The 15,673-nt window shown below is 47.9% G+C and overlaps 1 protein-coding gene across 2 annotated transcripts in view; it reads left to right on the forward strand.

Annotated features, from left to right (window-relative positions):
* SORL1 (sortilin related receptor 1) overlaps positions 1 to 15,673 on the forward strand; it is a 115,555-nt gene that overhangs the window by 34,712 nt on the left and 65,170 nt on the right. For both annotated transcript variants that reach the window (XM_081172432.1, XM_081172431.1), the window contains exons 5-11: positions 3,406 to 3,473; positions 4,533 to 4,713; positions 9,344 to 9,442; positions 11,082 to 11,251; positions 12,024 to 12,216; positions 13,335 to 13,452; positions 13,867 to 13,940. In XM_081172432.1, coding sequence (XP_081028558.1) covers positions 3,406 to 3,473; positions 4,533 to 4,713; positions 9,344 to 9,442; positions 11,082 to 11,251; positions 12,024 to 12,216; positions 13,335 to 13,452; positions 13,867 to 13,940 — 903 coding nt within the window. The remainder of the gene's footprint in view (positions 1 to 3,405; positions 3,474 to 4,532; positions 4,714 to 9,343; positions 9,443 to 11,081; positions 11,252 to 12,023; positions 12,217 to 13,334; positions 13,453 to 13,866; positions 13,941 to 15,673) is intronic.

The raw sequence follows: 15,673 nt of genomic DNA on the forward strand, positions 1-15,673 counted from the left end.
AGTAGATCACTGGCGGATGCATATGCCGAAGGCTCCCAATTTCTGCCTTTCTTTCTGTGTGTGGGGCATGGGTGTCCTGCGAAAGAGATGCTCTGTGTGGGAAGGTGCCTCGGTGATCACGCGGAGCGCAGTTAAACTGTGGAACTCCCTCCCACTGGATGCAATGACGGCTGCCAACTTGGATGGCTTTAAAAGGGAAAGTGGACAAATTCACAGAGGATACAGCTTTCAGTGGCTACTTGGCATGATGGCTGTGTTGTGTCTCCATAGTCAGAGGCAGTAAGACTTCTGAATGCTAGTTATTGGGAATTGCAGGTGGGGTGAGTGCTGCTGGTGCACTAAGGTCTTGCTTGTGGACTTCCTATAGGCATCTGCTTGGCCACTGTGAGCCAGGATACTGGCCTAGACACCTCATTGGCCTGATCCAGCCGGGCTCGTCTTATGTTCTTGATCATTTCTCTGCCTTTTGTGTTTTGGATTGTTAACCCCGTTCAGAACCCAACTCTTTTAGAGCACGAGACTCTTAATCTTAGGGTTGTCGGTCCGAGCCTAATAATAATAATAATAATAATAATAATAATAATAATAATAATAATAATAATAATATACGATATACGATATCTTTATTGTCATTGTCCCATGCAGAACAATGAAATTGAAAAACTACATGAAACTACATAAAACTACATAAAACATTCAAAAACCCCTAAAAACTCTAATAATAATAATAATAATAATAATAGTAATAATAATAATAATAGTAATAATAATTCTATTTATACCCCGCCCTCCCTGGCCAGAGCCGGGCTCAGGGTGGCTAACACCAGTAAAATTACAGTAAAAACATAATAGGGGGAAAAAAACAATTTAAAATATAGGTTAAAATGCATCCCACGAGGAGCAAAAGATCCTGCATTGCAGGGAGTTGGACTAGATGATCCTTGAGGTCCCTTCCAGCTCTACAATTCCATGGTTTAAACTTGGTGCCCTCTAGATATTTTGAGCTGCATCTCCCACCACCCCTGATCCTCGGCCATGTTGCATGGTGGCAGTGCATGGTCCAACAACATCTGGCAGGCACCATGTCTGATAGAGCATCTGCTTTACATGTAGAAGGCCCCAGGTTCAGCTCCTGACATCTTCTGTTGTTGGGGGGGGGGGGGAGTGTATCGCCTGCCTGAAACTCTGGAGATCTGCTGCCAGCCAGTGTAGACCAAAATGAGCTGGGTAGGCCAGTGGTCTGACAGCTTCTCAGTTCTATGGAAAAGAGGCCTTCTGTGACCCTGCTCTTCCTCCTGTTCTCAGCCATACTGTGTTCAGAGCCTGGTGAAGGAAGAAATTAGGCCAACGATTCCCACTTCCCAGCAAGAAGCCTGCCTTTGTTCCTCTCCAGGCCTGCTCTGCATTGTTCTCACGCCTGGCTCTCGAAATGGGCAGGAGCCCGGGAGGTGGAGGGACGCCAGACAGCCTAACTCCGCTGCCCTGGTACTTGGCAGGAACAACAGTGTTTGTCTTGTGTGGTCACATTTGGGTGGTTTTGCTTCCCCGCTCCCGCTTTCAATGTTTGGATGTTTCCTTCACCATAACTGAAAGGCGGTTAGCGCCCTGGGGTTGGTGGTCAAAGCTCGGAGACGATTTCTCGCTTTGACTCGGTTAGCCAGAGCGACACTTCTCGCCCTTGAAAAGAAAAAAAGGGAGGAGAAATATCTCCCAGCTCCCAGCAGCAGAGAGCCAGAAGGAAGCATCACTTGCAACCTCTCCCTGGTCCTTTCTCTTGCCAGCGAGCTCTCCTCTCATTGTGTTCCTCCCTTTCCACTGACATCGGCTCTCCCTGATCTCAGCAACCATAGCGCTTGCTACTCACTGGCAGGGTGAAATTGCTCATAAGCTCTTTCTTCACCAGATCCGCTTGGGGTTAAAAGAGGAGGCTGGCTCTGCAAAGCTTTCGTGAGATTTCACGGGGCCACCAGAGTTCCCACAACCATCCCCGGCCTTCCAGAGCCGTCACACTGAGAGGGTCTTGCCTCTCAAGCAAGGCCTTTCCCCCCTGCCAGGTTATCTGGAATAAGAATAATAATAATAATAATAATAATAATAATAATAATAATAATAATAATAATTTATTATGTACTGTATTTTTCACCCTATAGGACGCACCGGCCCATAGGACGCACCTAGATTTGGGGGGTGGGGGGAAATAAAGGAAAAAAAAAATATTTCCCCCTCCCTGAGGCGCGGGGTCCCCAGAACAGGACCCAGAGCGATGCCGAAGCTGCGTGCAGCTTTGGCATGGCTCTGGGAGCTTGCGGGGCTGGAGGAGGGGGAAGCCCTCCACCAGCCTTCTAACCAAGTGGGGGGACAGCGGGAAAGGCGCGCTGTGCCTCCCGCAGTCCCCCAGTTTGCGGGGCTGGCGACGGGGAGGAGCAGGCTTCTCCCCCCTGCCAGCCTTCTAACCAAGTCGGGGGACAGCGGGAAAGGCGCGCTGCGCCTCCCCGCTGTCCGCCAAGCTTGTGGGTCTGGCGGTGGGGCTCTCCTGAAGCCTGGAGAGCGAGAGGGGTCGGTGCGCACCGACCCCTCTCACTCTCCAGGCTTCAGCGAAAGCCTGCATTCGCCCCATAGGACGCACACACATTTCCCCTTCATATTTGGAGGGGGAAAAGTGTGTCCTATAGGGCGAAAAATACGGTATATCCCGCCCATCTGGCTGGGTTTCCCACACAATATTAAAATACAACAATGCCTCAAACATTAAAAGTTTCCCTAAACAGGGCTGCCTTCAGATGTTGTCTAAAAGTCTGGTAGTTGTTTTCTTTGACATCTGGTGGAAGGGCATTCCACAGGGTGGGTGCCACTACCGAGAAGGCCCTCTGCCTAAAAAGGGCTTCAAGCACTCCGGCTTGCAACCTGGGCAAGGAGCTCTGGGAGCACAGGGGGTTTTCTCCCCCTGCCCCACTTGCTACCTGCGGGGCAGCTCCAAGGATTTGGGTATTCCTGATTTTCGTGTACACATAGAACCCTTGGAACCGAACCCCTGCGTAAGATGCAGCTGTACTGGGCTTGCTTCATGGTGCTCAGGACTTTGCAGGCTTACTGTAATTTGAACCAGAGTGTTTCATTGGATGGATAAGGGGATAGTGTTTTCTTAACCACTGTGTGCTCATGTGGGGGAACACGGCTGTGGCCGCCAGTCCCCTAGCCAAGTATAAGGTGCAGCATATGCACTTTTAACTCCTTCCTGAACCCATCGTCGCATATTTCTTTCTCTCAGCACCAGCCTTTGGCAGCCTGAGACAGCTTAATGCACAGCATCCAGGATCCACCCTGATCCATGCATTCCCTGGCCATCTGTGTTTGGCCGGTCCACCAGAATCCAAACATATTTCTCCATGTTCTAATTTCTTGCAGCTCTGGAAGTCGGATGATTTTGGGCAGACGTGGATAATGATTCAGGAGCACGTGAAATCGTTTTCCTGGTAAGTTGTGGAATTCTTTGCAGGCTTCTCGGGAGCCTCTTCTTCCTTCCCACCCATTGCAATGTCATCTACACCTCTTTCTGAGCAAGGGGCTTGAATCCCTGGGCTCTGCTACTCCAGGATGAAGGCAGAGTGTGTGCATCGTCTCCTTCCTTAAAAAAGATAAAAAGTTCCTTGCATGGATCATCAGGGACAGGAGTACTCTAAATGTTTCTTTCAGGTGTGCATGAGGTTGCCTTTGTGCCTGGTTTATGAATTTCCTAGGCATCTGGCTGATTATTGTTGGAAACACAATAATGGGATAGTAAGGCCTTTTGTTCTGATGCAGCTGTGCTGTTCTTATGCACTAAGTCTTGACTACAGGAGAAAAGTCAATGAGCAGCAATGCTTGGCTTTCACTTTGGAGGTGCAGCCATTGTGTTTCTTGGCATTTTTGAAATCTGAAACCAAGGCAATGTGTGTGTTTTATTATTTCCTGCATCAGTGAGGGCTAGAAACTGTACAGTGGCACCTCTGGTTACGAACTTAATTCATTCTGGAGGTCCGTTCTTAAGCTGAAACCGTTCTGATCCTGAGGCGTGCTTTCGCTAATGGGGTTTCTCGCTACGTGCGCGCCTCCGGTGCACAATTTCCATTCATATCCTGGGGCAAAGTTCGCAACCGGGAGCAGCTACTTCCGGGTTAGCGGAGCTCGTAACCTGAAGCGTTCATAACTAGAGGTACCACTGTATTTAGAAGTGTTTATTATACAGGTCTATCTCCCAAACAGATTACTGATCGGATCTAAACACCTGTCAGGCTGTACACTGTCTGGTGTTTCATGGACCTGGGGATTAGAAACGTAAACGATGGAATTTTGAGCAGCGGAGGTTTTCAAAGGCCACTGCAGGTTCCACCAAACTATCTAGGAGAAGATGGCACCTATTACCCATTAGGTAGAGTAATGAAAATGATGAGCAGTAGATTTAGAACAGACAAAAAGGTGGGGATATAAAGGTAATGCAACAAGAATGGTATACATAGAAAAGATGGCTTCTTTTCTTTTCTTTTTCTGACAAGGGGTGTTGAACCGTATGACAAACCCTACACAGTTTACATCGAGCGGCATGAGCCTACCCGGGCCTCCACAATCCTCCGCAGCACCGATTTCTTTCAAACCAGAGAAAACAAAGAGATTCTGCTCGAGGAGGTTGAAGACTTCCAGCTCAGGGAAAAGTATCTCTTTGCAACAAAATCTGTGGTAAGGAGCATCAAGTTGACGATCTATAGAGCAGGAGTGGGGCACCCCAGGCCTGTGAACACGGCCCTCAAAGCCTCTCTGTTTGGCCCCTGGTACTCTTCCCAGGCCATGCAAACCTTGCTCCTCTTTCACTAGGTCAGTGTTTCTGCTTAGCCAGATCGTGCCTCTTTCTTCCCTGGATGAAGGGTAGAGAAGGGCATGCCTAATACTGGCAGAAGGTCAGCGGTTTGAATCAGAATCAGATCAGAAGGTCGGCGGTTCGAATCCCTGCGACGGGGTGAACTCCCGTTGCTCGATCCCAGCTCCTGCAAACCTAGCAGTTCGGAAGCACGTCAAAGTGCAAGTTGATAAATAGGTACCGCTCCGGCGGGAAGGTAAACGGCATTTCCGTGCGCTCCTCTGGTTCGCCAGAAGCAGCTTAGTCATGCTGGCCACATGACCCGGAAGCTGTACGCCGGCTCCCTCAGCCAATAAAGCGAGATGAACGCCGCAACCCCAGAGTCGGCCACGACTGGACCTAATGGTCAGGGGTCCCTTTACCTTTACTACTGGCAAGTGGCCCTCAGAGGATTGCCCAGAAAGGAATGTGGCCCTCAGGCCAAAAAAAAGTTTCCTGTCCCTGCTGTGGAGGGAGCAGCTTAAAAGAAAAGCACAACCCAAATTTATAAAGCAGCACAGTGCATAGATGTCAAGGAAGCAGAGCCAGATTTTTGAGCATCCACCACTGTCCCAAAACAATGCTCCAAAAAGCTCTCTGCGTTAGCTACAGAAGAAGAGGAGGGGAACATGCTGTGAGCCTCAAAGGAAAGCATCAGAGTCTCCTTTGACTTGTGTTTGTGATCCAAATTTATTATCCCTTCATGGGGGTCTGGCAGGCAGCCTGTATGTGCTGCAATACTTTTCTGCTTAGGGAAGATTAAAATCACTCGGAGGTATGTCAGTATAGACCACAGATAGGGAATATTTGGCCAGATGTTGTCAGACTACAACTCCCATCATTCTGGAGGATTGGCCACGCTAGCTGGGGCTGATGGGAGTTGGAGTCCAATATCTGGAGGGCGTCAAGTTCCCCATGAATGAGCATCTTGGACCTAATGCAAAAATTAACTCAGTAAGACATTACCATTGATGACTGTTTTAAACAGGGAACCCAGAATTTTTGGGTTAAAAGCCTCTCTTCCTCCTGTGCCTGCCACATTTTATGACCAGAAAATGCACATTATGTAGTTGCAATTCTCTTGTGTGAGAGTCAATGTGGGTATAACGGTTAGCAAGCTGGACTGGGGCTTGTTTTTCAAGTCCACGCCTCAGCCCTTAATCCTGCTTGGTGAGCTTCTAACCTACCTCACAGGGCCGTCGTGAGGATAAAGCGGGGCACGCATGTTCACTGCCCTGACCTCTTTGTAGGGAGAGTGAGCAGAAATAGCAGAACGAGCCTGAGTTTGTGGTTCAGGAGCAGGCAGGATGCAACAACAGGGTAAAAAAATGCCAGCCTGCTTCTATTTGATTTTAGTACTTTAGGCAGATCTAGGTCAGTGTGAAACACGGAGGCTCTGGGAAGGAGAAGTTTAGATGCCTGTAAGTAATAGGCATATGTAGGTGGGAATGGGAGAGGGGAATGGATGGGCAGGGTGTCATGGGAGAATAAGAGCTTTTGCAGCATTATCGAGGAAAAGTGCTGTATTTTTCGCTGTATAGGACGCACTTTTCCCCCCTCCAAAAATGAAGGGGAAATGTGTGTGTGTCCTACGGAGCGAATGCAGGCTCCTTGGCTTTAGCGATAGCAACACGAAGCCTCCGAAGTGCAGAGGGAGAGCTCCCCCTGCGCTCCTTGGCTTCGCGTTGCTTTCGCTGAAGCCGTCTGAAGCCCCCGGAGCGCAGGGAATGCCCGCTGCGCTCCAGGGGCTTTAGGCAGCTATCCGCAAGCCTTTGGAGTGCAGCAGAAGTTCCCGCTGTGCTCCGAAGGCTTGCGGATAGCCGTCTGAAGCCTGGAGAGCGAGAGGGATCCGTGCACACCGATCACTCTTGCTCTCCAGTCTTCGCTTCGCTGGAGAGGCGCTGCACAGTTTTCCCTCTCTGCGCAGCGCCCCTTCAGTGAAGCGGGAGGAGAAATGGAAGGGGCTCTGTTTCTCCTGCCGCTTCGCTGAAGGGGCGCTGAGCAGAGAGGGGGAGAATCCCCCCCCCCCCGTTCTCCCCTTCCTATGGTCCGGTGTGTCCTATGGTCCGGTGCGTCCTATAGTGCGAAAAATACGGTATGTTGGTCAAGCAGAACAAGGCCCTGATAATATCTCCTGATTGTCTGGATAGAGGATGGCGAGGAGCGTTTGAGCGTGCGTAGAAACTAGCGTACTGCATAAAGGCAACGCTTTCGTATGTTGCTCCGCCCACTTTTGCCCCTGGCCCTGCCCACCTTTGCACACGGCCCCCAGAAGGCATGCTGTATGCTCGCATCTGGGAGAGTAGCCGTAGCTCAGAGGTAGAGCTTGCCCCCCTCATTGCTGGACACATGTTATTTTTCTTTCAGAGCTCTTAACGTGGGATTTAGCTTGCCAACCTAGAAATAAGCTTTGCCACTCCCTCGCTCCCCCTGCCCCGATTTTTCTGGTGCGGACGTTGCAGGCAGCGTAGCCCACTTTTGATCCCTGATATCTACAGTTAAAAACAAAAACTGATGGGAGAAAACCTTCTCTGCTTCGTGGGGATTGGTAACCTTGTGGGACTACGACTCCCATCATCCCTTCCTCATTGGCCATGTTGGCATGGGCTGATGGGAGTTGGAGTCCAACATCACATTGAAAGTCACAGGCTCCCCCACCCCTGAGCTGGATGGTTTGAATTGACACAGGGCAACTTCATATATGGGCCATGGTGCAAAATGATGAAAATCTCTTTCCCCCTCACTTCCGCCCCACTCTTAAGCCAGTTAAAAGTGCAGCCCTATGGGCTAGTTAGGGACGCGGGTGGCGCTGTGGGTTAAACCACAGAGCCTAGGACTTGCTGATCAGAAGGTTGGCGGTTCGAATCCCCGCGACGGGGTGAGCTTCCGTTGCTCGGTCCCTGCTCCTGCCAACCTAGCAGTTCGAAAGCACGTCAAAGTGCAAGTAGATAAATAGTTTCTGCTCCGGCGGGAAGGTAAACGACATTTCTGTGCCCTGCTCTGGTTCGCCAGAAGCGGCTTAGTCCTGCTGGCCACATGACCCGGAAGCTGTACGCCGGCTCCCTCAGCCAATAAAGCGAGATGAGCGCCGCAACCCCAGAGTCGGCCACAACTGGACCTAATGGTCAGGGGTCCCTTTACCTTTACAGGCTAGTTAAAACATTGCAACGCCACTTAATGGCTTGAACCAGCAACTATGTGAATGTTGGCATAGGTGGGAATCCCAGAACCATTGTCATGTAATCCATCCCATTGTGGGTTTGGGTCACAACGAGTTTAGAGAGGGAAAGTGGTTCCTGGCAGACTCCCAGGTAAGAGGGCAATTTAAAAAATAATAAAACCCAGAAAACTGTGGTGTGTGCATACCTGTAAAAATAACTTGGCTAGATACAACCCAACAAAGTTCCTTTCCCCCCACTAGTGCTTCAATCCAGATGTGCCTACATTAGTTACTTGTAGCTTGGGATATTGGAGAATCCCACTGGTGGCAGACACAGCGAATGTTTGCTTATTCGTCTCAAGTCTGCAAATGCTAATGTCTGCATATGAATCCCCACCCACTCTCAATTTGCATTGCATTTCCTTTTCATTGAAATGAATGGTGTGGAGTAAGGCAACAGGATCATAATTAATAATGTGATCTAACAACATAATTAAATATGTCAAATCCGCCACAGTGGAGAGCAAGCTGAATAATGTAATTTTTGCTGGAAGCCGAACTGCAGCAGAATGGAAACATGGGTCGGGATGGAGGTCATTGCATACGTCCTTTGCTTTGTGACATTGAAATCCTGAAAGAGAAAGATTCAAAAGAACCAACTCTCTTCCAGTTTACAATGGCTCCCCTGTCTGGTCGTCTGACTTTTTTTTTAGGTTCGCCATAGGTGAGCAAGAAAGTAGCACTTTCCAAGAAGTGAAAGGTTGGAAATGGGTAACACTATTCAGGAAAGAAACCCTATGACTTCTCTTGCCATTTTATTCCATTGCTAAATCTAACTACGTCTTGGGAACCGTCACCAAAATGTGCTTTCCTTTAACTCGGGAATGGGCATCAGGTCAATGTGGGAAGCTGTGCCTTTGTTGCGTGGCTTTGTTTATTTGTACAAGCTCTTAAATCAGGCACAGGCAAACTTGGCTCTCCAGATGTTTTGGGACTACAACTCCCATCATCCCTGACCACCGGTCCTGTTAGCTAGGGATGATGGAGGGCTGAGTTTGCCTATGCCTGCCTTAAATCCTAAAGCATGTTTCCCAAACTTGGGTCTCCAGCTGTTTTTGGACTACAACTCCCATCATCCCTAGCTAGCAAGACCAGTGGTCAGGGATGATGGGAATTGTAGTCCAAAAGCGGCTGGAGACCCAAGTTTGCGAAACACTGTCTTAAAGCCTTCTTTTGTAAACAGTAACAAACTTAAGATTAACGAGGTACTCACTACTTTGATTTCTTCCCCCTAACCCCTTTTCTTCTCTCAGCATCTTTTAGGGACGCAGCAGCCATCCGTTCAGCTTTGGGTATCCTTTAACCGCAAGCCGATGCAAGCAGCCCAGTTTGTGACGAGGCATCCCATTAAGGTATTGACATGTGGGAGGGAAATCCTTTTACTGTCAAGGGCCACATTATCACAGGAATAATCTGCTGGGGGCCGCATGTTGCTGGTGGGTGGGGTTTAAACCAGTTGTGGGCAGAGTCAAAAGTGTGGGGCATCACTCCTTTCCTTTCTCATTCCCTCCCTTTTTCTCTCCACCTTCTTCCCTGCCCCAGGGAAGGACAGATTGCCCTTGCAGCAAGTCTGAACTTGCGGGATTCCCCTGCCCCAAATTTCTTCCGTTATCCCCTCCCTCCATTTCAGCCTTCTTCCTCCATTTCTCCTGGCCTTCTTTGCCTACGGGTTCTTCCCTCTTCCCCAGCATGAAATCAGATCATGTGCCACATATCCCTTATCCCCACTGTAAGGGATGGCTGCAATCCAAAGAGAAGGTTTGAAGAGATGTTTCAAACCCTTTGCTGCTTTTCATAACAATGGCTGCATTCCCATGCACCTATTTTTCTTTTCTTTAAAAAAATATTTATTAACACTTTCCACAATACAATAAAAGACAAGCTAATTTACACAAAGAATACCGCATTGGTCTGAATATAAGCCTCACCCCACTCTCCAAATTCTGACCGTGAAAAGTTAAAAGTGCGGCTTAAATTCACGACCTTACAAAAATTGGCTTTTATGATATCTCTGCTGAAACAGACATACGGTAAAACGGAATGGGTGTGAGTGCCTGTGGAATTTTAAGGGAGCAGCTTATGTTCAGGTATCGCCTTTTCTCTCTCTCTCTCTCCCCGCCCCCCATTGAATTTTAAAGGCACAGCTTATAATCAGGTCCGGCTTATATTCGGGCCAATACAGTAATAAAAAAGAAAGGAAAGGAAAAGATATAGAAGAGATAGAATAATAAAAGGTCCTCTCTCACAAATATATTTTACCCTCCCAGCTCTCACCTGGGAGCATCCCTCTCTTCTCACAGCCTCCTGCCCTGAGAGATCTCCCCTTCCCCGTCTCTCTCACACAGACTGTATATCTCCTTTACTCTCATGCACCTTTAATGTGGGAATGGATCCCATTGAACGGTGTGGGGCTTGCTTCCTAGTAGGCATGCATTAGGATCACGCTGCCTGCCACTTTTTAGGTCTGTTTCTTTTTATAGTTGATGTTTATAGTGTGAGTTTCAACCAATTTAAAATTCACATAAACGTACGTGTCAGAGAAACAATAGGGGAAGAGAACATTTGTTTGTTTGTTTTTTTAGATGATGCTTAATGTGTTGCCATTGTGTTGCCTTAGAAAAGGCACCTCCACTCTGGCACAGAACAATTAGGTAGGCATGAGGCGGGGGCCTCTTCTAAGATAGCTTCCTTTCTATCTTTGAATGTACAGCTTACAGTCGTCCATCTTCTTTGGCTTCCTATTCGAATGTACACCCATACATTTTTGTTTGTTTGTAATCCTCAGAAGAGCTCCGGAAGGCAGTATAATTATTACCCTCATTTTACAGATGGGGGAAACTGAGGCTGAGAGAGAACGGTTTGCGTAAGGCATGTGATTTCGCAGCAGAAGTGCGAGTGCTGAACTGGCGGTTTCCTGGCTTGCGACTCACATTCGCATGCCTTCAGTGGAACAAAAAGATTTCATTTTTTCTTCCCAACTTTTTCTTGAAGGAATACTATATTGCGGACACATCTGAAGACCAGGTGTTTGTGTGTGTCAGTCACAGTAACAACAGCACCAACCTCTACATCTCTGAAGCGGAAGGCCTAAGGTTTTCGTTGACTTTGGAGAACGTCCTGTACTACAGCCCTGGAGGAATGGGGAGTGACACTTTGGTCAAGTAAGTAGATAGATGTGCTCCACTCAAGTGGAGAGATGTGTCTGTGCTACTCTTGTGGATTTTGTCCTTAGCTTGGAAAGGTCAGCAATGGCCTCAAGAAATCTCTGTACCACACCTGACTGCCAAGCGAAGGTGCATTAAAATGAGAACAAATCATTCCTGTTTAAACAATGATGGCAAAGCACAAAATCATTCCAGCCAGCCAAGGAACAAATCTAATAAGGGTTTCAGCTCCCTCCTTGCAGGTAGTGGGAAGTCTTCGAAGGATTTAACTTCAACCTGCTCCCACATAACCATCCAGCCACAGCTTCCAAATATCTGATCAGTGTGTCTGGGGCCGAGTCAGGATGGCCGTCCATTAACAGATAGAGTTGGGTGTCATCAGCATACTGATGGCAGCCCAAACCAAAACTCCAGTCAAGCTGGACGAGGGGGCACATAAAGATGTTGAAAAGCATCGGGGAGAGTATCGCACCCTGTGGCACTCCACACACCAAGGAGTGATGTGACGACAGTTCCCAAGTGCCACCCTCTGTCCCCGACCAATGCCCCCCTAATTCTTATTATTGCATAATTACACGATTATTATTTAATCTGTTGTGTAATCTTAGAAGGGGGTACGGCTGTGACAGGGTGTAGCTGTGACTATCGTGAAGTGGCCCTGCAGTTCTGAATTTGCCGCTGCACCACTGGTCATGATGGGGAATTGCAGCTAACGGAGGTGCGTGGCTCAGTGCTTTTCTTGTCGTTCCCCCCACCCCACTTTCGGCAGGTACTTTGCGAACGAGCCCTTTGCGGACTTCCACCGCGTGGAGGGGGTGCCGGGGGTCTACATTGCCACCTTGATCAACAGCTCCTTCAGCGAGGAGAACATGCGGTCTGTCATCACCTTCGACAAAGGTGGGACTTGGGAATTTCTCCAGCCGCCAGAGTATACTCGCTACGGCGAAAAGATAAATTGTGAGGTAATAATGCTGCGATGCAAAAGATGTCTCGCCGCCTCTTTGAGGGCTTTTGGATTGGGTGTTTATGTTCTTGTTCCCTGGCTAGGCTCAGCTGAAGCTTGTAGATGCATGTGATGTATATACCTGCTAGGTTGTGAATGGGCTATTCCAGGCTCCTGGGGAAGTGCAATGCTTCTTCTAATAATAAATAAATATTTTTTTTATTTATACCCTGCCCTTCCCGGTTCAGGGCAGCTAAAAACAAATTTAAAACACTTAATTGATACAACAAAAATACAGTATAAAACGTGAATAATAAATTCAGATTCAAAAATCAATTTAGGGGGGAAATCCATCCAATAAACATTAGATGATCACCAGGGCTAGCTGGCTAAATTAGTCCTATTTGGGCCAGTTTGTGAAGAATATTCTCCAGAGAATTTTCTAGCAGAGAATATTCTCATTCTCAAGTGTGAAAAACCTTTCCCATGTTTCTTTCTGTTTATGCAATCTGCACAGCTTCCAGGTTTGGGGAGTGAGTGGTGGGGAGAGGGGCTCAACCAACATTTTGTTGTTTTATGACTGTTTTCTATTTTAGTTTATCTTCTTAAAATAAAATATGCAAGCTGGATTTTACCAGCACTGTTTTGTTCCGCTTCTCTTGCATAGCTGTAGTTCTTGACTCTGTGTTTTTTTATTATTATTTACTGCTGTGATTATTTCTATCTTTTAATTTGTACAATGCATCAAACAGTTTTTTTTGGGGAGAGACGAGGTATACATAAAAGAAACCCACAAAGTGAGAAATAAATGGCCTCTAGCCTATACACCTGTGCCTCCAGAAGGAAAATTTAAAAAAAAAAAGTCCTAGCCTTTAAGGGTTCTTGTTTGCTTTCTCTGGATTTCCCTCCCACATAGGCAAAAGCGCTGTGCAAAAGAAACAAACAGCATTATGTGATTTGTCTTTGTAACGTGAAACGGAAGCTGTGCACATTTAGCATGCATGAATATGTACCGGGGTGGTGGTGTAAGCTTCAGACCTCCAGCGTTGCATTTGTTTGGAACAAGGGCAAGCACACATGCTGCCTGTACCATGGGGAAGCACAACAAGTAATACTCGTATGATTTGACTCTCCTAGCTTTCCAAGGGCTGCTCTCTTCACCTGGCCCAGCGGCTGAGCCAGCTCCTCAACTTCCAACTGCGCAGAATGCCCATCCTCTCCAAAGAATCAGCTCCGGGACTGATCATCGCAACAGGTATAGCTTTGTTGGTTTGTATTGATCTGTAGTCCATTACCCCCGACTCCAGCAGGTCCAGGAAGACTCTGTTATAGGTAGAACACCGGTTAAAGTGATTAAGCCAATGTGTTTCTCTATTCCTCACCCTCTAAATCTATTTTGAATTGCCCAATTTATGGAAGCTGCACAGGTTCAGGCTTTGGTGAATCTCCAGAATCTCCAAAGATGACTAAGGATGTTTCTATGTATTGTTCCTGAGTTAGCCTGGGGCACTGATGGTGTGTTTCAAAGAGAGAGCTGTTCCCTGTAAGCCAAGCTAACTCCTCACACACAGACACTGTTTGCTGTTTAGCAGCCATGGCCACACCTCAGTGGGGAACGATGAATTAAAAAGCAGCCAGACCATGATGATTCACACACTTGCTTTTGTAGGATCTGTGGGCAAGAACATGGCGAGCAAAATGAACGTGTACATTTCAAGCAGCGCGGGGGTCCGGTGGAAAGAGGTAAGGCTTTTGCAAGTCTCCGCGCGGGGTCTTCCCCTGGTCCTGGGGTAGCAAGGAAAAGCCCTCTGGAAGAAAACAGTCCATTTATCTGGGAAGCCCTGTTTATAGATTCCTTAGATCTTCCAGCTGTTTTGGACCGCAGATCCCAATCAGCCCATCTACTGTGGCCATGTAGCCTGTTGCTGATGAGAGTCATAGTCCAAAACATCTAGAGAACATCAGGCTGGTTTACCTATGCAAAAAGGGACGCAGGTGGTGCTGTGTGTTAAACCACAGAGCCTAGGACTTGCTGATCAGAAGGTCGGTGGTTCAAATCCCTGTGACGGAGTGAGCTCCCGTTGCTTGGTCCCTGCTCCTGCCAACCTAGCAGTTCAAAAGCACGTCAAAGTGCAAGTAGATAAATAGGTACCGCTCTGGTGAGAAGGTAAATGGCGTTTCCGTGTGCTGCTCTGGTTTGCCAGAAGCGGCTTAGTCATGCTGGCCACATGACCCGGAAGCTGTACGCCGGCTCCCTCGGCCAATAAAGCGAGAGGAGCGACGCAACCCCAGAGTCGGTCACGACTGGACCTAATGGTCAGAGGTCTCTTTACCTTTTTACCTATGCAAAGGCCACAGTTGGGTTGCCACTTCTGTAAACTGTTACAAGCAGGGGATAGGAGCCTTCTCTCTCTCCCCCTCTTCCCAGTTTTGCTAAGCAAACATTGCAGACAGTGGTAGCCTTTATATGGAATTCCCTGACATGTTCCAGCCAGGCAAGGATACTAAGGGTGCAAAACCGGGCAAAGGAGAGGGGTGTGGTCTGGGGAGAGGAGTTGTGGCCTCAGGAGAGTCCCAAGGGGCCAAATGGAGAGGTCGGGGGGGTCACACTTGAACCCAGGCCTGAGGTACCCCACTGCTGACGTAAAGGAAGCCACAAGAGTTTCCTTGAGCACATGCCATGTCCCCTGCCCTCCTGCCCTTTCTCTCCTTGCGGAGTACCTTCAAGCAGCTCTCCCATGTCTCTCAGATTAGGAGGAAATAATCCGGTTAGAGCCCATGACTTGGATCCCTGCACCTCTCAGTTTGCAAATTAAGCACAGCTCTTTTTGAATTTAATGGCAAGAGAGCTGTGCATCTGTAGCGAATTGGGGTGTATGTGTGTGGATTTTTTTCTTCTCAAAATCACAGCTTTTGAAAAAAGAAGTCTGGCTGGTTTACTGTCATGTGTTATGTTTGGCTGTTAGCCTTTGAAAACATAGTCAATGAGATTCTCTCTCTTTTTTAAGGGGTGTTTGCGTGTGGAGAGAGTATGTCTGTGTGATCAGCCAAAGAGTTTTGGCCAACTTCCATCAGGGTAGGGCTTGGCCCAAATTTTACAAGTGCTTTTGGCTGATTGGGTGGTCTGGTCTGCAGTGGGGTTTGTGGCAGGCCTCTCCAGACGGATGTTAGTCTAAGGCTGCATTCTAACATCTGCAAAGTGTTTAAATGCTGTGAACGGAGTCACCTCCTTTTCCTTTCTGAGAGTGGTGTGGGTTTGGTTTGGCAGCACCAAGGCTGCTAGGACAACAGCAGCAGCAGGCAGGGAATTTTTTTCTGTCTCTGGCCTTGTAATGTATATTATAGAGAAAACTATTTGGGAGCGACAAATGCTCTGTCATCTCAGTTCAGTTGTATGTTGCATTTTCCATGGCAAAGCTGCTCATTACTTCAGAAAGGTTTGAGTTACAATTGACTCACAAATCACTAATTATAAG

This window comes from Podarcis bocagei (assembly GCF_964188305.1).
Source record: "Podarcis bocagei genome assembly, chromosome: 15".
Taxonomy (NCBI): Eukaryota; Metazoa; Chordata; class Lepidosauria; order Squamata; family Lacertidae; genus Podarcis; species Podarcis bocagei.